Genomic DNA, 21318 nt, shown 5'->3' with positions numbered 1-21318 from the left:
AAAAATGTTGGAAGGTAGGGACTAATGAGAGGTGATAGGCCATGAGGGCAGAGTAAAGGGATTAATGCCATTATCTGGGGAATGGGTTCATTATAAAAGTGGGAAAGTTGGCCCTCTTCTCTCACTCTCTCTCTCTCTCTCTCTCTCTCTGTCTCTGTGGTGTGTGTGTGTGTGTGTGTGTGTGTGTGTGTGTGTGTGTGTGTGTGTGTGTGCCTGTTGCCCTCTCTTTGCCCTTTTGCCATGTAATGCCTTCCATCATGTTATGATGCGGCAAGAAGGCCCCTGCCAGATGCTGGCACCTTGATACTGGCTTTCTCAGCCTCCAGAACCGTGAGCCAATAAATTTCTATTCCTTATGAACTACCCAGTCTCAGGTATTCTGTTATAACAGCATGAAACAGGCAGGCAGTGATACAGTTGGGAGGCAAACAACAAGCTGACCGAAAATCTTAAAAGGATCAGTTGGGAAGTGATATGTCCATAGGGGGCTTTGGAAAGCTCCTGACATATTCCTGGGAATCTAGAAGGCCAAGTGCATGCATAGAGCTACGTACATGCCCAGGAAAGACCTGCAAATGCCTCTCACCTATGACTTACCTTGAGACTCTGTTTAAGAAAGAAGTAGAGGCTAAGATGGAGTTGTAAATTGCCTGCCCGAGCATTGAAGGCATGCCTTAATACTCATAGACAGTCCTTTGGCAAAGACTGGGAGACTTGTTAGTTCCAGTCATCCAAAGATATGTCTGTCTAGTTATTAGCTGACCACTAAGCAAACCAGAGACTGCAGTGACTCCAGTGGCCACATGTGACAAAGAATACAGACTACAGAATTGGTTCAGAGAAGTCCTGAAACAAACAACAACAGCAGGAATGAGAAACTTTGGGTGTATGTGGAAATCTGATTCCCAGAGTTGACACATATATGTACAGTTTTTAATAAAAATTATGAAAGATGAAAAGAAATAAAGTATGACCCAAACACAAGAAAAAGGTTTCAACAGAAAATGTCTTTGAAATGGACTCCACCAAGTTGAAAGCATCCTCAATAATCATCTTTTGGCTCTGTGGAAGTCTGGCCATTTTGTGCTCAGTTGAATGGGTGGAAGAGGGAAAGGGGGAGTGGAAGTGGCGGGGAGGATGTCTACAGAAGTAGGGGTGGAGAAAAGATAGGAAATCAGAGACTGCCCCCCAACTGACCTAAAACTGTGCAGTTGCAGTTGTTGTAAGCCCAGATGTTGGATTTACTAGATACAAACTTCTGTAAATTTATAGCTATTGTAAATATATTTAAAGAACTAAAACAAAAGTCTAAAGAACTATAGGAAAGTATTAAAAATGTTGTCTTACCAAATAGAGGATATCAATGAATATTTAAAAAAATTATAAAAAGGAACTGAACAGAAATGTTGGAGTTGAAAAGCACAATAACTGAATTAAAAAATTCCCTAGAGGGATCAATAGCAGATTTGAACTTGCAGAAGAAATAATCAGTGAACTTGAAGATAAGTCAATTGAGATTATTCAGTCTCAGAATAATGAGAAAGAAAAAAAGATAAAAGAATGAAGAAAAATGAGCAGATCTTCAGAGAAATGTAGGGCACCAGCAAATATGCCAACATAAATGTAACTCGAGTTCCGGAAGAAAAAGAGCAGAGAAAGGGGTAGAAAATTTTGAAGAATTAATGGCCAAAAGCTTTCCAAATTTGATGAAAAACATTACACAATCAAAAGGCTCAGTGATCCTCTAAGTATGGTAAACTCAACTCAAAGAGATCAACAGCTGTACACATCATGATCAAACTGTTGAAAGCTAAAGACAGAGAAAATATTGAAAGCACAAAAGAGAAATGACATTACATAAAAGTAATCCTCAATAAGATTAACAACAAATTTCTTATAAGAAATTGTGGAGTCCAGGGGCAGCAGGCTGATATATTCAAAGTACTGAAAGAAAAAGTCTTCAAGAATTCTTTTTTTTTTTTTTTTTGAGACAGAGTCTTGCTCTTGTCACCCAGGCTGGAGTGCAGTGGCATGATCTCAGCTCACTGCAACCTCTGCCTCCCAGGTTCAAGTGATTCTCCTGCCTCAGCCTCCTGAGTAGCTGGGATTACAGGCACCCGCCACCACACCTGGTTAATTTTTGTACTTTTAGTAGAGATGGGGTTTCGCCATGTTGGCCAGGCGTGTCTCAAACTCCTGACCTCAGGTGATCCCACCTTCAATTATTAATTGAAAAAATTCTCACAAAGAAAAACTGGGTACCAGATGGCTTCATTGGCTAATTCTACTAAATATTTAATGAAATATTAACATAAATCCTTCAAAAACTTTTTAAAAAATAAGAGGAAGGAGCACTTTCCAACTCATTCTGTAAGGGCAGTATTACCCTGATACCAACATCAGACAAAGATATCACAAGAAAACTATAGATCATTATCCTTTATGAATAGAGACGCAAAAATCTTCAACATAGTTTTAGCACATCAGCTAGATGTGGCACACACCTCCCAGCTACTTGGGAGGCTGAAGTGGGAGGATCACTTGAGGCCAGGAATTTGAGGCTGTAATGTGCTATGGTCACACTTGTAAGTAGCCACTGTGCTCCAGCCTGGGCAACATAGCAAGACCCCATCTCAAAAAATAAGTTAATTAATTAAATAAAATACTAGCAAACCAAATCCAACAACATATAAAAAATTATTATATACCATGACCAAGTGGTATTTATCCCAAGAATGCAAGGTTGGTTTAAAAACAATTAATGTAGTACACTGTATAAATAGAATAAAGAACAAAACTACATGATTATCCTAATAGAAAAAACATTTGACAAATCTAACATCCATTTATGATAAAAACAACAAACTAGGAATAGAAGGGAATTTTCTTAACCTGATGAAGGGGACCTATGAAAAGCCGATAGCTAACATCATAGTTAATGGTGATAGACTGAAACCCTGATCAGGAAAAGACAAGTATGCCTGCTTTCATCACTTCTGTTTAACATCATACTGGAAATTCTAGTCATGGCATTTAGGCAAGCAAAACAAAAGGCCATCCAGATTGGAAAGGAAGAAATAAAACTTTCTATATTCACAGATGACATGATATTCTATATTAAAAATCCTAAAGAATGTACTAAACATTTATAAGATCTAATAAAGTTTAGTGGCATTGAAAGATGATCAGTTTACAAAATTGTATTTCTGTACACTTGCAATGAAGAATCTGATGATGAACTTAAGAAACCAATTGCATTTACAATAGCACCAAAATACTTAGGAAAAGTTTTTATTTCTAAAGAAAAATACTTAGGAATAAGCAAAAATTTACCCTTTAAAAAACTACAAAACATTATTGAAAAAATTAAAGATATAAATAAATGGAAAGACATCTTGATATAGTTTGGATGTGTCCTGACCCAAATCTAAACTTGAATTCTATCTCCCAAAATTCCCATGAGTTGTGGGAGGGACCCAGGGGGAGATAATTGAATCATGGGGGCCAGTCTTTCCCGTGCTATTCTTGTGATAGTAATTAAGTCTTATGAGATCAATGGGTTTATCAGGGATTTCCACTTTTGCTTCTTCCTCATTTTCTCTTGCCACCACCATGTAAGAAGTGTCTTTCAACTCCTGCCATGATTCTGAGGCCTCCCCAGCCATGTGGAACTGTAGGTCTAACTAAACCTCTTTTTCCCAGTCTTGGGTATGTCTTTATCAGCAGTGTGAAAACGGACTAATACAGTAAATTGGTACCAGCAGAGTGGGGCATTGCTGAAAAGATAACTGAAAATGTGGAAGCGACTTTGGCACTGGGCAACAGGCAGAGATTGGAACAGTTTGAAGAGCTCAGAAGAAGACAGGAAAATGTGGGAAAGTTTGGAACTTCCTAGAGACTTGTTGAATGCCTTTGACCAAAATGCTGGTAGCGACATGGACAATAAAATCCAGGCTGAGATGGTCTCAGATGGAGATGAGGAACTTTTTGGAAACTGGAGTAAAAGTGATTCTTGCTATGTTTTAGCAAAAAGACTAGCGTCATTTTACCTCTGCCCTAGAGATTTGTGGAACTTTGAGAAAGATGATTTAGGGTACCTGGCAGAAGAAATTTCTAAGCAGCAAAGCATTCAACAGGTAAGTTGGATACTGTTAAGGGTATTCAGTTTTAAAAAGGAAACAGAGCATAAAAATTCAGAAAATTTGTAGCCTGATCTGGCAGAAGAAATTTCTAAGCAGCAAAGCATTCAAGAGGTGAGTTGGGTACTGTTAAGGGCATTCAGTTTCAAAAGGGAAACAGAGCATAAAAATTCAGAAAATTTGTAGCCTGACTATGCAATAGAAAAGAAAAACCAGTTTTCTGGGGAGAAATTCAAGCCAGCTGCAGAAATCTGCATAAGCATCAAGGAGCCTAACGTTAATCCCCAGGACCATGGGGAAAATGTCTCCAGGCCATGTCAGAGACCTTCACAGCAGCCCCTCCTGTCACAGGCCCAGAGATCCAGGAGGAAAAAATGGTTTTATGGGCCAGGCCCAGGGTCCCTGTGCTGTGTGCAGCCTATAGACTTGGTGCCCTGTGTCCCAGCTGCTCCAGCCATGGCTGAAAGGGGCCAATGTAGAGCTCATGCTGTGGCTTCAGAGGGTGGAAGCCCCAAGCCTTGGCAGCTTCCACATGGTGTTGAGCCTGTAGGTGCACAGAAGTCAAGAATTGAGGTTTGGGAACCTCCACCTAGATTTCAGAAAATGTATGGAAATGCCTGGATACCCAGGCAAAAGTTTGCTGCAGAGGCAGGGCCCTCATGGAGAACCTCTGCTAGGGCAATGCAGAAGGGAATTGTGGGGCTGGAGCTCCCACGTAGAGTCCCTAATGGGGCATTATCTAGTGGAGCTGTGAGAAGAGGGCCACCATCCTTCAGACCCCAGCATGGTAGATCCACTGACAGCTTGCACCATGCGCCTGGAAAAGCCGCAGACACTCAATGCCAGTCCATGAAAGCAGCCAGGAGGGAGGCTGTACCCTGCAAGGCCACAGGGGCAGAACTGCCAAAGACCATGGGTACCCACCTTTTGCATTAGCATGACATGAATGTGAGACCTAGAGTCAAAGGAGATCATTTTGGAGCTTTAAAATTTGATTGTCCTCCTGGATTTTGGACTTGCATGGGTCCTGTAGCCCCTTTGTTTTGCCCAATGTCTCCCATTTGGAATGGCTGTATTTACCCGATACCTGTACCCCTATCATATCTAGGAAGTAACTAGCTTGCTTTTGATTTTACAGGCTCATAGGCAGAAGGGACTTGCCTTGTCTCAAATGAGACTTTGGACTATGGACTTTTGGGTTAATGCTGAAATGAGTTAAGACTTTGGGGGACTGTTGTGAAGGCATGATTGGTTTTGAAATGTGAGGACATGAGATTTAGAGGGGGCCAGGGGCAGAATGATATGGTTTGGCTGTGTCCCCACCCAAATCTCAACTTGAATTGTATCTCCCACAATTCCTACACGTTGTGGGAGGGACCCAGGGAGAGGTAATTGAATCATGGGGGCTGGTCTTTACCATGCCATTCTTATAATAGTGAATACGTCTCATGAGATCTGATGGGATTATCAGGGCCTTCCGCTTTTGCTTCTTCCTCGTTTTCTCTTGCCGCCACCATGTAAGAAGTGCCTTTCGCCTCTCACCATGATTCTGAGGCCTCCCCAGCCATGTGGAACTGTAAGTCCAACTAAACCTTTTTTTCTCTCCAGTCTCGGGTACGTCTTTATCAGCAGCATGAAAATATACTAATACACATTTCATGTTAATGGGCTGGGAGATTTAGTATTGTTAAGATGGTTTGAATATTTGTCCCCTTCAAAACTCATGTTGAAAATTAATTCCCAAAATGACAGTATTGAAAGGTGGGGCCTTTAAGAAGTGATTGGGTCATGAGGGATCTGCTTTCATGAATGGATTAGAAATGGGGTCTTGCTGTGAATGGATTAATGGCTTATGCTGGAAGTGGGACTGTTGGCTTCATAAGAAGAGGAAGAGAGATCTGAGCTAGCATCCTCAGCCGCCTTGCCATATGATGCCCTGCATTACTTCCAAACTCTGCAGAGAGACCTTACCAGCAAGAAAGCCCTCACCAAATGCAGCCCCTCAACCTTGCACTTCTGAGCCTCTATAATTCTAAGAAATAAAATCCTTTTCTTTATAAATTATCTAGTTTCAGATATTCTGTTATAGCAACAGAAAATGGACTAAGACAGATGGCAATACTTCCCAAATTGATCTACACATTCAACACAATTCCTATCAAAATTCTACTTGGCTTTTTTGTTGATATTGACAAGCTGATCTTAGAATTCATATGGAAATGAAAAGGACAATAGAATAGCTAAAACAATTTTGAATCAGAAGAAATATTAATAAGTAGGAGGACTCACGCTTCATGATATTAAGACTTACTACAAAGCTACACTCATTGGCTGGACATGGGAATGTGCACCTATAGTCCCAGCTACTCAGGTGGTTGTGGCCAGAAGGATCACTTGAGACTGGGAGTTCGAGGGTGTAGTGCACAATGGTTGTGCTTATGAATAGCCACTGCACTCCAGCCAGGGTACATAGAGAGACCCTGTTTCTAAAAACAATAAAAAAAACTACAGTCACCAAGAGATTGTGGTGTTGGCTTAAGGAAAGACATATAGATGAGTGTAATAGAAATAATGAAATAAACCCATACATCTATACTAAGTGGGTTTTGACAAGAATGTTAATGCAATGGGAAAAGAGTAGAATTTTTAACAAATGGTGCTGGGATAAGTGGATATCCATATGCAAAATAATGAATATTGACTCCCAAATTTATAGACACCTCACACCACATACAAATATTAGTTTGAAATGAATCATATAACTAAATATAAAAGCTAGAACTATAAAACTATTAGAAGAAAACTTATACATACATCTTTATTATCTTGGATTAGGCAACAATTTCTTAGATATGACACCAAAAGCACAATCAACCCAAGAAAAATAGATTTGGCCTTCCTCAAAATTAAAAACTTTAGTATTAATACATCAAAGAATACTATCAAAAAGTGCAAATACATCCACCGAATGGGAGAAGATATTTGTAAATTATATATATGCTAAGGATCTATAATCCAGATTATAAAGAATTCTTACAACTCAACAATAAAAAGACAGCCCATTTTTAAAAAGGGACAAATGATTTGAACTGATATTTCTCCAAACAAGATGTATAAATAGCCAATAAGCACATGAAATGATGCTCAACTTCATTAGCTATTATAGAAATACAAATCAACACTACAGTGAGATACTACTTCCCACCCACTAGGATGAGTGAAAAAATAAAGGGACAGTAATAACTGTTGGGAAAGATGTGGAGAAATTGAAACCTTCATATGTTGTTAGTGGAAATGTAAAATAGTACAGCTACTTTGAAAAACAATTTGCTACTTTCTCAAAATGTTAACTATGGAGTTATAATTCTGTTCCTAAGCATATACCAAAGATAATGAAAAACGTATGTCCACACAAAAACCTGTGAATGTTCATAACAGAATTATTCATAGTAGTCAAAAGGTGGAAACACCCCTAATGTCCATCAACTGATGAATGGATAAACAAAATGTGCTACATCTATAGAATGGAATATTACTCAGCCATAAAAAGGAATTAGGGCCAGCTCTGGTTGCTCACACCTGTAATCTCAGCACTTTGGGAGGCCAAGGCAGGTGGATCACTTGAGGCCAGGAGTTTGAGACCAGCCTGGCCAACACAGTGAAACCCCATGTCTACTAAAAATACAAAAAAAATTACCTGGGCGTGGTGGTGCACGACTGTAGTCCCAGCTACTTGGGAGGCTAGGCAGGAGAATTGCTTGAGCCCGGGAGATGGAGGTTGCAGTGAGCCGAGATTGTGCCACCGCTTTCCAGCCTGGGCAATGGAGACAGACTCATCTCAACAACAACAACAACAACAACAGCAACAACAACAACAACAAAAAGGAATCAAGTATTGATACATTCTACAATGTGAATGAACCTTGAAAACATTATTTGAGTGAAAAGCCAGATATAAAATGCCACATATTGTATGATTCCATGCACATGAAATGTCTTGAATGGGCAAATCCGTAGAGCCAGAAAGTAGATTAGTGGTTGCCAGGAGCTATGAGGAGGAGAGGACTGCTAATGCATACAGAGTTTCCTTCTGGAGTGATGAAAGTGTTCTGAATTAGATAGTAGTGATAGTTGCCCAGCTTTGACAATAGAGTAAAAACCATTGAATGCTACTGTTTACAGTGGCGGATTTTTATGTGTATTATAACTCAACAAAAAGATGATCTAATCCATGGAAAATGTGTCAATATGGCAGGCACATGGACTGATTTTAGACACTTTTAGGTAACTTGCCACTGCTTTTGTCCCCTCTCTCCTGCTTGCGAGTCTGCCTATTTATATTCTCTCTCTGTCCATCTGTCTCTGTCTTTCATGTCCCTTCGTTCAACTGTGGCCTGCCCTTCTTCAACTTCTCTAACAGCCTCTACTGACATTGTATGAGAGCTACTGTGGGGTAGGAATCTTGGAAGTAAGATTGCCCTCTAAGAGCTAAATTTTACATCAACCAGTGGATTAAAGTGGGGATATATGAAATCATCTATAGCTCTGATCTCAACCAGGGCTCTCCTGATCTTCAAAGATATGGGGAACTTGCCCCAACTTCAGTGGCCCGAGATAGTAAAAAGCCTTTCCCAAGCTTTCTGTGGGCTTTTTTTTTCTTTGTGGTTACCCAACTCTATTCCCACATTTGTGGTTGTTCTCTTTGTTTGTTCCTGTATCAGAGTCCATGAAAAGATCTACTTGAATAAAACATCCTGTGAACAGTTAACTCTACTAAAGATTTGAGATATCAAAGAGGAGGGATCACACTTTGCACTACATAGCTTTCTAACATCCTGCTCTCCTGCCACCGCTGCCAAGGCCCACTTACCACTGTATACTTTGTGGAGAGCAGCTCCTGCCAGAATAGGCCATGTGCTATACTGACCCTCTTTAGAATTTTAGCGAATTAAGTTTAGAATGACTCTTGGGTCAGACAAAGATATTAACATGCCTAGCAATTTGTTAATCAAAAGGCAGATGGTTTAACTTAGAGACCGTTGTTTGGTTAGCTTCTGATTGCAGGTAACACAAGCCAAGTTGAGCTGGTTTAGGCAAAATAAAGGAATTTTGTTACAAGGCTGTAAGGATGTATTGGTCATGACTCTTAAGTAGAACAGTGTTCTGAATCAAGTTACACCGCAATCCCTAGATACGGGAGACACAGTATTCTCCTTTTTATTGTAACTGCTGTGAGTTAGATTAGTCATTTGCAACTAAAGAGTCATGATGATACTCTTTGCAACTAAAGATTCATGATAAAGTCAGCTTTGTTTGGCTTTATTCTGCGTGCAGAGGTTTGGTATGTGGTAGGCAAGATAGTGCCTGTGGTTGTAAACTCACACTTTAGTTTAGTCACCAAGTTCTCACCTCTACCTGCCTTAATTTAAACCCCAAGAAGACTTTATTTGGTCCTAAAGGCTTTTCTTTCATTATCTTTCTCTTTCTGGAACCATGTGATTTTCTTGCTTCTGCCTTTCCCTCTACTTGTTTCGTTCTTCTCCTGATACTAATAGTAAAAATAATAATAGCTAATATTTGTTGAGAACATATTATGTACCAGGCGCTAGTCTTAAATTCTTTACTTACAGTAGATACTGTTAATGACCCCATTTTGCAATTAAGGAAACAGATTCAGAAGGGTAAAATAATTTTATCTAGATTCATATAGTTAATATATTGTATGTTCAGAAAAAGTTCAGGTAGTCTGACTCCAGAATCCACACTCTTACCCACTCTGCTGTCCTACCTTTGTTATGCCTGTGGCCACCCATCGTTGTTCAAATGCCTTTCCTATTTTGGTGAATTTCCTTCCTTTGATGTCTTACCTCCTTAAGATAGAAGGCAGAATTCACTTTTTCAGCCGCCCTTACAGTTAGAGTGCAAGCATGGGACAAAGACTCAGCCAATCAATTTTACATATGCCAGATTTATATTCTGAAGAGAGCAATATAAGGAAACAAACAGCATGTTGAATCAGTTTGTGTGTGTGTGTGTGTGTGTGTGTGTGTGTGTGTATAGAAAATGGCAACAACAGAGTACCAATTTCAGAGGCAACAGTGGTGAAGATTCAAGTATTCAAGTATATGGTATCCAGTGGGGCAAGTTGTAAATGGGGCAAGTTGAGATGCCTACACAAAGCCGGTTGCCATGGGCCCTCACTGGAACCTCATGATGTGGTTTGTATGATGTCTTGCATATATAGCTTATAAGGATGACTATGGCTCTCTAGGAGATTGAGTCCATTACTTAATGCCCCTTAATTAATTCCTTTTCTGCCTAAACTAGTTAGAGTAAGTTTGGCTGTTAGTAATTAAGAACCTGGATCGATTAAAAGGGTATAGGACCGTTTTTCCAAGGAGATCTGTTATCAGTTCCACTGTGTCATTTAGGATGCTTTAAATTCATATAACGGAACACCCAACTCAATCATCTTCAAAAATAAGGACATTTTTTAACTTTATAACAGGCACTCCAGGCTTCAGGTTGAGTTGATTAGCAGAATAAAGAGATCATCATTGCCTCAGATTCTCCCATTGTTTCTTCTTTGCAGTAACAGCTTCTTTGCAGTAATAGCTTCATTCAAGGCTGGTTTCTCTTGTGGTCGTAGCTGTTTATCTGTCTTTCTTCCTTGTTCGTACTTAGCTTGAGAGTCTTTTGGATGTCTCTCCCAGAAGAACAAGGAAGAACTTTTCTAAAAGTTGCAAGTAAACCTTTTGTCCTGTTTCTTTGCTTTTTAAAGAAATAATGATTGACAATGGAGATACAAGTGTTCTTAAACCAATTAGGCCCACCCTGGGACTATAGTGAGTTCTCCAAATTATGTTGCTGCTGCTCAGTGGGAAGAGGTTGAATAGAGTCAGTCATAGTGCCTACAGCCCCAAAAGATGAACACCCACAAAGTTATCCATTTATAAAGTGCCACTTTGTTAACTTTGAAAAATACTTTTATAACAAGCTGTTGGGATAGGTATTACTAGGAGATCTCTATTTTAAAGATGAGGATACTGAGATTCCAAAAAGTTAAATGACTTGCCCAAGTTTACACAGTAAGGAAGTGATTAAGCAAGGACTCAAATATATGCCTTCTGATTTCAAGGCTTTGTATTTTTTTTTCACTTAATCATAGCTGTTCTTAGGATAACAAGAGTAAATTAAGTATTTGAAATAATTTCCAGTTATCATGCCAATATCAGAACTTCTCAGATGAATATCACTTAAACTGTTCCTGTAAGTCTTTAATAATCATTTTTTACAATTTATTAGAAATAAGAAACTCTGAAGAAGATCAAGTTCTCTATCTGCCTCTTCTACCTAGCAAAGTAGATCTCCAGCAGGTCACCATAATTCCACACAATGAGTGGAAAAGGATTCAAGATAGCCTTGACAGGTTGACAAGAGAAGCAGCATGCCTCCGTGCAGAAAGAAAGGCAAAGAAAGAAATGCATTTGCGATCTCAAGAAGTGGTAAAACATTGGACTAATACATATGCAGTAAGTATTAACCATCCAGGAGTACACATGCACTGAAGACTTACTCTTGTTTCTTAGTACTCTTATGCTTCTTTTTATAAATTTTTTTACATGTAAAATTTCATAAAAATGCATTGAAACATATTTTCAACAGTGTTATTTAGGTATAAGTGATATACAATGAATTGGACATATTTGAAATGTACAATCCTATAATTTTGACATATGTATAAACCCCAAAACCATCATTACTATTAGGATAATGAACATGTTCTTCACCCCAAAATTTCCTCATGACCTGTTTTATTCCCTCTTATTCCTCCCTGCTCCTCTTCCGGATCCTTAGGTAACCACCGATCTGCTTCCTATTACAGATTTCATTCAACACAATTACTTTGAGATTCATTCATGTTGTGGGTATCAATTGTTAATTTTTATTGCTGAATCGTATTCCGTTGTATGGATATACCACAGTTTGTTTATTTGGTCACTTTTTGATGGTTGACATCAATGAAACGTTGACATTTGAGCTGTTTCTCTTTTTGGCTATTACAAACAAAGCTGCTATGAACATTCACATGTAAGTCTATGTATGGACATATGCTTCCATTTCTCTTAGTAAATATCTTCGTGTAGAATAGCTGTCTTTTATGATAGGTGTATATTTAACTTTGTAAGAAACTTTCAAACTGTTATCCAAAGTAGTTGTAATTTTGCATTCCCAATAGTAATCTTTGAGAGTTCTATTTCCTCTCCATCCTCAACAACACTTGGTATAGTTGGTCTTTTTAATTATAAACATTCTAATAGGTGTGCAATATCTCATTATAGTTTTAATTTGAATTTCTCTAAGTAAAAATGATGTTGAATATCTCTTCCTGAACTTATTTTCTACCAGTATATCTTCTTTGTTGATGTATCCATTCAAATATTTTTCCCATTTTAAAATTAGTTTTGTCATTGAGCTTAGATAATTTTTAAACTATATTCCAAATACAAATTCATTATTAGGTATTTGACTTGAAAATATTTTCTCCCACTCTATATCTTGACTTTTCATTTCCTTACTGTGTCTTTTGAAAAGCAAAAGTTTTTACTTTTAGTGAATTATGGTTTATCAATTTTTCTTGTATATATCATTCTTTTAGTGGCTTATCCAAGAAATCTTTACCTAATCTCATGTCACAAAGATTTTCTCCTATGTTTTCTTTTAGGAGTTTTAAACTTTTAGATTTCACCAAATACTGCATGTTCTCACTTATAAGTGGGAGGTAAATGCTGAGTACACATGGACACAAAGAAGGTAACAGTAGACACTGGCACTTTTTTTTTTTTTTTTTTTTTTTTTTTGAGATGGGAGTCTCGCTCTGTCCCCCAGGCTAGAGTGCAGTGGGGCAGTCTCGGCTGATTGCAAGCTCCACCTCCAGGGTTCACGCCATTCTCCTGCCTCAGCCTCCTGAGCAGCTGGGACTACAGGCATCCGCAACCATGCCTGGCTAATTTTTTGTATTTTATTTTGTAGAGACGGGTTTTCACCATGTTAGCCAGGATGGTCTTGATATCCTGACCTCGTGATCCACCTGCCTCGGCTTCCCAAAGTGCTGGGATTACAGGCCTGAGCCACTGCGCCCAGCCGACACTGGCACCTGCTTAAGGTTGGAGGAGGGTGGGAGGAAGATGACAACTGGATATTATGCTGATTACGTGGGTGACAAAATTATCTGCACACCAAATCCTTGTGACTTGCAATTTACCTGTGTAACAAACCTGCACATGTAACCTTTGAACCTAAAATAAAAGTTGGAAAGAAATACATATTTTTTGGTTTCCTGTATAGGTCTATGAACCATTTTAAATATATGCTTATATGCAGTGAGGTATTGATTTTTTTTGTTTTTGTGTATGAAGATCAATTGTTCTTGCATAATTTATTGAAAATACCATTCTTTATCCACCTCATTGCCTTTGAACTTTTCTTGAAAATCCACTTGCGTATATATATTCAGGCAACATTTCTGCACTATCTATTCTGTTTTATTGCTCTATTTATCTGTCTTTACTCCAATAATACACTGTCTTGATGACTGTAGATTTAATAATAGGTCTTGAAATCAGTTCTTTTTCAAAGTTGTTTTCACTATTCTAGGTCCTTTGCACATCCTTATGATTCTTTTAATTTTAATTTTTTATTTTTTTTTAATTTTTTTTTGAAACGGAGTCTCACTCTGTCGCCTAGTCTGGAGTGCAGTGGTTTGATCTCGGCTCACTGCAACCTCCACCTCCTGGGTTCAAGCAATTCTCCTGCCTCAGCCTCCTGAGTAGCTGGGAATACAGGCCCGCACCATCATGCCCGGCTAATTTTTGTATTTTTAGTAGAGACTGGGTTTCATCATGTTGGCCAGGCTGGTCTCGAACTCCTGACTTCAAGTGATCTGCCAGCCTTGGCCTCCCAAAGTGCCAGGATTACAGGCGTGAGACACTGTACCTGGCCGTTATGAAATTTAGAATCTGCTTGTCAATTCATGCAAAAAAGCCAGCTGGAATTTTTACTGGGATTGTGTTGAATCTCTAGATCAATTTGGAGATAGTTACATTTTGACAATATTGAATCTTCTGAACCATGAACATATTCTATTTGTTTAAGGCTTAATTTCTTTCTTTCTTTCTTTTTTTTCTTTTTTTTTTTTTGCGACGGAGTTTTGCTCTTGTTGCCCAGGCTGGAGTGTAATGGCAAGGTCTCGGCTCACTGCAACCTCCGCCTCCCGGGTTCAAGCAATTCTCCTGCCCCAGTCTCCTGGAGTAGCTGAGATTACAGGCATGCGCCACCATGCCTGGCTGATTTTGTATTTTTAGTAGAGACTGGGTTTCTTTATGTTGGTCAGGCTGGTCTCGAACTCCTGACCTCAGGCGATCCGCCCACCTCGGCCTCCGAAAGTGCTGGGATTACAGGCATGAGCCACCGCGCCCAGCCTAAGTCTTAATTTCTGTCAGCAGTGTTTTATAGTTTTCAGTATATAGGTTTTATACATCTTTCGTTGGATTTATCCCTAAATATTTCATATTTTTAATATTATGGTAAATGGTATTTTTAAAAGTTTCAATCTGCTATTGTTAGCTTTAGAAATACAGTAAATTTTTCCTGTATTGATCTGGTATCCTGCAACATGGCTAATCTCACTTATTAGTTCTAGTCCCTTCTTGAAAGATTCCATCAGATTTCCTACATAGACAATCATGGAATCAGAGAATAAAGACAGTTTTAATTCTTTTTTTTCCAATCTGGATGCCTATTTCTTTTTCTTGACTTACTGCACTTGCTAGAAGCTCCAATATGATATTGAATAAATGTAGTGAAGGTAGATATTCTTGCCTTATTCCTGACTTTGGGGAAAAAGTACTCATTCTTTCACCTTTAAGTATGATGCTAAGTGTATGGTTTTTGTAGATGTCCCTAATCAGGTTGAAGTTGCCTTCTATATCGAAATTGTTGAGTGTTTTGGTTCTTTTAAAATCAGAAATGGATGTTAGATTTTTTAAAGTACTTTTTTGATGTCTATTGAGATTATCACGAGGTTCTTATTTTCTAGTTTGTTAAAACTGTGAATTACATTGATTGATTTTTAAATATTCAACCAAGCTTGCATTCCTAAGATAAAACCCCATTGGTCTTAATGTATTATCCTTTTGATGGATTGAATTTGCTAAAATGTTATTAATTTTTGTATCTGTGTTCATGAGGAATATTGGTCCGTAGTTTTCTTGAAATATCTTTATCTAGTTTGAGTATCAGAGTCATGCTGTTTATTGTTTTGATGCAGGATTGCGCAGAACGCCAGAGTACTCGAAACTGTGAAGAACCAAGGCAGCTTCTCGTCATTTGCCTCTGATTTGTCTGTCTTGCCTGCCACTTCCTCTCTCTGGAACTGCATAGTGCTTTTGCTGTGCTCCTCTCTGTGCATCTGCTAGCCTCCCTCTACCTGAGGGTTACAGTAGCCCAGTTTAGCTCCTTATGCATGAATGGGAAACTTCTTTGAATTGGGGAGATGTCCCCTGACTCCTTTTATTATCTCGCCTGGGGAGAAATGCTGGGAAAAGGTAATCCCTCCCTCCACCCTACTTTCCTCCATTGTTTGAGGCACTGAGAGGCAGGGTTATTTTTGTTTTATGAAAGAATTATTAAAACTACAGATAGGCATAAACTCGGTCTAGAGAGTTCTCACTTGTTTTTTTTTTTCTTTTTAACATTGCCTGTTTCCTTACTTTGCTGCAGTATACATTATTTATCTTTGGGAAAGGACATAGAAAACTTATAGTACCTCGCTTTAGGAACAATGGTCATAATTTATTAATTCTCTTTCTTTTCTCAAAGAGGGAAGAATTGTATGATGGACTAATATATGTAACATACGACATTCTGAAAAAGGCAAAACTATAGGGAGAGAAAACAGATCAGTGGTTGCCAGGGCCTACTGGTAGGGGGAGTGGTTGACTATAAGACACGATGGGATTTTTTGGGAGGATGGAACTATTTTGTAAGTGACTGTATGCATTTGTAAACTCTACACTATAAGGGCACATGTAAATTATAATATAGAAAACTTGATTTTAAAAAGGTCCCTGGTACATAAAGGGATAGGGGATGGGGATATATCCTTTTTTTTTTTTTGTAACACAGAAGTAGCACATGTAACGCTTTAACTCTCCATTGGTATTAAAGATGAATAATAAGTGATGATTCATCTTACCAGCAAGACTGTCTATAAACCCATAGTAGTAAAAACTATGATATAGACACGGAGAATGACAAAATAATAGGTCAGAAGAGAGAACCTAGAAACAAACCCATGTTATATATAGGAACTTGACATATAACAAAAATTTCATTGCAAATAGGAAAGGAAAGGGTGGGAATTCAACAACTGATACTGGGATAATTGGCATATGAAAGAGATTAAATTACATCTCAATAGTACAGAATGCAGAAAAATGGATTTCACCCAGACGAAACACCTAAATTTAAATGGCAAAACACTAAAACTTTTAACATAAATAATAGAATATCTTCAGGATATCAGAGTAAACAAGGTTTTCTTAGGACATAGGAAATAGGACCAATAAGGAAAAGGAAGACCTCATATGACATGAGGAGTGGAGGCCTCAGAGTTATAGAAGAGCATATAAAATATACAACTGTTGGTTTTTTAAAGGAGCAAAAGTAGTGAGATATATATTTATTGTGTAACTGTGGAGAGGAACTTTGGAAGTAGACAAAAGAAACTAATAGTGGTTATCTTAGAATGAGAGGAGATTGCAGATGGGTTGGAAGGTGATATAGTTTGGATGTGTGTCTCCATTCAGATATCATATTGAAATGTAATTCCCAGTGTTGGAGGTGGGGCCTGCTGGGAGGTGAGTGGATCATGGGGGCAGATTTCTCATGAATGGTTTAGCACCATCTCCATTGGTACTATCCTCGAAATAGTGACTGTGTTCTCGTGAGATGTGGTCATTTAAAAGTGTGTAGCACCTCCTTCCTTCACTTTCTTGTTTCTGCTCTGGCCGTGACATGCCTGCTCCCCCTTTGCCTTCCGCCACAATTGTAAGTTTCCTAAGGCCTCTCCAGAAGCTGAGCAGATGCCAGCATCATCCTTCCTGTACAGCCTACAGAACTGTGAGCTAATTAAATCTTTTTTCTATATAAATTACCCAGTCTCTGGTATTTCTTTATAGAAATGTGAGAACAGATTAATACAAAAGGAGAAGTTCATATACCTCTATAATATTTTGGGATTTTGAACCATGTAAATGTGTTATCTACCTAAAAAGGTCAGTCTAAAAGATAAGCTCATAAGTGTAGCCTCATATTTTATTTATTAATAAAATATTACAAATACAATAAAAACATAATAAAAGCTCAAATTATCATATTATGTTAAACTGTAGTAAAATTAAATTGAAAAATGAAAACAAAAGATTGTGTTTGTCTTTTTACAGGGGATGAAAGAACAGAAACTTGAAGCCAAAAAGAAGCGTGATGAACAAATAGAGGCAGAAAGACAAATTCTTGATCTGGAAGAAGAAATATACAAACAAGGAAAAAGAAAAAAGGCCATTGAAAATGCAAAGCAATATCAATTTTACCAGACAGAAAGAGTGAAAAACTTTCATGTACTACTTGAGTTTTCTTGTATTTTTATATATGTTTAACATATCTGTACATAATTAGGCATCATTTCCTTAAAGTACCATAATTTTTCATTTGTAGTCGGGACTTCTTCTTAGTAGAGTTATGAAAGAACGTGATGCCCAGATTGAATTCCGAAAGAGTAAGATAAGATCAGATAAAAAATGGGAGGAACAGTTGAAACTCAACATTGAAAAAGCTTTTAAAGAAGAACAAGAAAAAGCAGAAAAACGACACAGAGAAAGGGTGGCTCTTGCCGAAGATCATCTAAAACAGTATGTATACATAAAATACCTTTTTGTACCTTTCTTGTTTTCTCATAATGGATGTAGCTTTTTTCTAAATATAAAAGTAATACATGCTAAAATAATTAGTCAGTAGAAAAAGTACAAAAAGGAGGTTAAAAATCACTATCACTTTCTTACCCAGAGATTGTATATTGGTTATTATTGTCATAATAATGCAACATAATACACAACCACACAATCTAGTGGCATGCAAAAAAAACATGTTTACTTCTCATGCATCTGGGGGTTGGCTGATCTAGGCTGGAATCAGCTGGGCAGCTTTTCTTCAAGCTGTAGGACTGGCTGGGTTTGCTTATTGTTGTGGAGAGGATTCTGATCCGCTCCATGTGTATACATTCTGAGGTTCAGGATGAAGCAGCCACATGGGGAAACTTTTCACATGGTATTGATAGAGATGCAAGAGAGCAAGCCCGAGCATGCAAGAACACAGCGTAACCCAAAGTCAATGGACAAGGAAGTATACTTGGCCTTCCATCAGTCTAAAGCAACCACATGGCCAACCCCAACAACAATAATGGAACAGAGAAGTAGACTTCCATTAAATTGAGACAGGAAGGGGAAGAGAGTGAGTCTTTTTTGAATAATAAATCTAAACTACCAAAGGAAGTTACTATTACTGTTTTGGTGTATAGCCATGCAGAGTTTTTTTTTTTAATGAAGGAGGCATCAGCCTTATTGAAATAAAATTTGCATTCAGTAAAATTCACCTTTTAAAAAGTATAGCTGCATAACTACCACTCAAATCAAGATATGGAACATTTCCATCACTCCCAAAATTTCCCTCATGCCCCTTTGCTGTAAGTTCTATCTCCTGCTCCCAGCCTCTGGCAGTCATTGATCTGGCAACACAGACTTTTTTCCTGAACATATATACTCACATTTTATAAAATGAAATTTGAATTAGCAGCATTGTCTTATTACATGCTTTTTTCACATACCTGTATGTCACATATATAATTTATCAAAATCACATTATGTCTAAATGACACAGACATCAGTTCTCAGAATATATATATATATTACCAAATTGTGTATTTTTCAATTCAGTCCTTAGTAACAAGGGAAGAAAAACCTTTGGATTTATTGTAATGTTTTTCTTTGACAGTGTAGAGATCTAAAGGTTTGTACAAGTTAGGGACAAAGCCATTGGCACAGGAAGGCAAGTCTTTGACCAGTGAATCACTTGTGTTTGAGAAATCTCTTTTGTTATATTGCAGTTCAGAGGTGGCAGTCAGATTTCCAGCAAGCTACCTGGCAAGTGCTAACACCTTCATAGGCTGTCTATCCTCCTATAGCCTTTGTATCTGGGCTGTGTTTGGGCCACATCGTGTTTTTTCCTTGTAGTACGTGTCAGTAGGTTAGAGGTTCAAGCTGGTGTAGGATTTATTTTAGTTGTTTCTTTGGCATATCTTCAGTGCAGTCTCGGAAATGTTCATCAAGCTCTGACGTCAGCATAAATTCCTTTACTTACTTCTCATGGTGGGCTTTGTCCTTGTGCATGGTGACCAAGTGTTACCTATCCTCACTGTACTCTCAACTGTTCTATTTTCTTTTGAAATCTCTTGAAAATTCAGTTATGTGGGTAAGACCAGTGGTATAGAATTTCTCCTTTATATTGGTTGCATTTTGGGGAATTAGGAGAGGAAGGATGTGTGATGGTTAATATTAGATGTCAGCTTGATGGGATTGAAGGATGCCTAAATGGCTGGTAAAGTGTCATTTCTGGGTGTGTCTGTGAGGGTGTCACCAGAGGAGACAGACATTTGAGTCAGTGGTCTGGGAGAAGAAGACCCACCCTCAAGGTGGGTGGGCACCATCCAGTCGGCTGCCGGCACAGCTAGAACAAAGCAGGTAGAAGAAGGTAGGCTAATCTTGCTTGCTGACCCTTCTGGCTTCCTTATTTATCGGTGCCAGATGCTTCCTTCTGCTTTTCCTGCCCTTGGACATCAGATTCCAGGTTCTTCCGTCATTAGACTCTGAGACTTGCACCAGCAGCTTGCTGGGGGCTCTCGGGCCTTTGGCCACAGACTGAAGGCTGCACTGTGAGCTTCCCTGGTTTTGAGGCTTTTGGACTCTGACTGAACACTACGGGTTTCTGTCTTCCTCAGTTTGCAGACAGACTATTGTGGGACTTCGCCTTGTAATAGTGTGAGCTAATTCTCCCAAATAAACTCACACATACACACACACCCTCCTGGTTCTGTTTCTCTGGAGAACCCCTGACTAATAGAGATGTTCAACATGTGAACCTGGGTTGCCAATTTGTTTCCAAAGTCCTACAGCTTAAATTTAATAAGAAACATTCAAATCTGTAATTGGAAACAACATAGGAAATTATAAATCTATTATTATATATTTGTTTAAGTGTATGAGTTTACAAACTTATCGCCAAGCTATATTCTGTTTAATGTTTATTCATGTATGGGTTTTATAGAATTCAGAATGCATGTTACTTTAAAATACTGTTAGGAATAGGGATGAACCTATAAAAAACCTCTTTAAACCAATAGAAATGGAATAGTAGCACTGGTATTAACCTGAGTTGGGAAGAGGAGCATGTAGCAGAAAAGAGATGCAAAGGAGAGTTACTTTCCCTTTTCTTGAATAAGAGTTTATTCAGGAGCAAAATTTCAAAATAGGCTATTTATTCATTCATTAGGATATTCCTTCATTCATTCATACAAACATTTATTGAACAACCTCCTTTTGCCAGTCACTATTCTAGTCATTGAGAATACAAAGATGAATATGATGTAGTCTTCTTAAGAAGTTCATGGCTGGGCGCGGTGGCTCACGCCTCCCAATCCCAGCACTTTGGTAGGCCGAGGTGGGTGGATCACTTGAGGTCAGGAGTTCGAGACCAGCTTGACCAACATGGTGAAACCCTGTCTCTACTAAAAAAATACAAAATTAGCCAAGCATGGTGGCACATGCCTGTAATCTCAGCTACTCAGGAGGCTGAGGCAAGATAATTGCTTGAACCTGGGAGGCGAAGGTTGCAGTGAGCCAAGATCGTGCCATTGTACTCCAGCCTGGGCAACAAAAGCGAAACTCCATCTCAAAAAGAAGTTCAGAATCTGGGAGTGGAGAGTACAGAAATGGAACAAATAATTAGAATGTAATGATAAATATTTTGGCAAATATGTGTAGAGGGTGTGTGGAAGCATGTAAAATGA

The 21318-nt window shown here is 38.4% G+C and overlaps 1 protein-coding gene across 7 annotated transcripts in view; it reads left to right on the top strand.

Moving 5' to 3' along the window:
• The window catches only part of CFAP210 (cilia and flagella associated protein 210), a 52926-nt gene that overhangs the window by 1784 nt on the left and 29824 nt on the right, over window positions 1-21318 (top strand). Inside the window, exons 1-7 of one of the 7 annotated variants that reach the window (XM_063694976.1) lie at window positions 11544-11671; window positions 12865-12953; window positions 13173-13305; window positions 15469-15745; window positions 16020-17321; window positions 17645-17818; window positions 17916-18109. In XM_063694976.1, coding sequence (XP_063551046.1) covers window positions 17217-17321; window positions 17645-17818; window positions 17916-18109 — 473 coding nt within the window. In that variant the 5' untranslated portion in view covers window positions 11544-11671; window positions 12865-12953; window positions 13173-13305; window positions 15469-15745; window positions 16020-17216. Of the gene's footprint in view, window positions 1-11444; window positions 11672-12047; window positions 12231-12864; window positions 12954-13172; window positions 13306-15468; window positions 15746-16019; window positions 17322-17644; window positions 17819-17915; window positions 18110-21318 lie in introns of those variants that run through there. The other 6 variants (XM_063694973.1, XM_063694974.1, XM_063694975.1 and 3 more) reach the window with 6 other exon arrangements.

Source organism: Gorilla gorilla, chromosome 11 (genome assembly GCF_029281585.2).
Source record: "Gorilla gorilla gorilla isolate KB3781 chromosome 11, NHGRI_mGorGor1-v2.1_pri, whole genome shotgun sequence".
Taxonomy (NCBI): domain Eukaryota; kingdom Metazoa; phylum Chordata; class Mammalia; order Primates; family Hominidae; genus Gorilla; species Gorilla gorilla.
The sequence above is the reverse complement of the archived record's forward strand: the minus strand, read 5'-3'. Positions and strand labels throughout refer to the sequence as shown.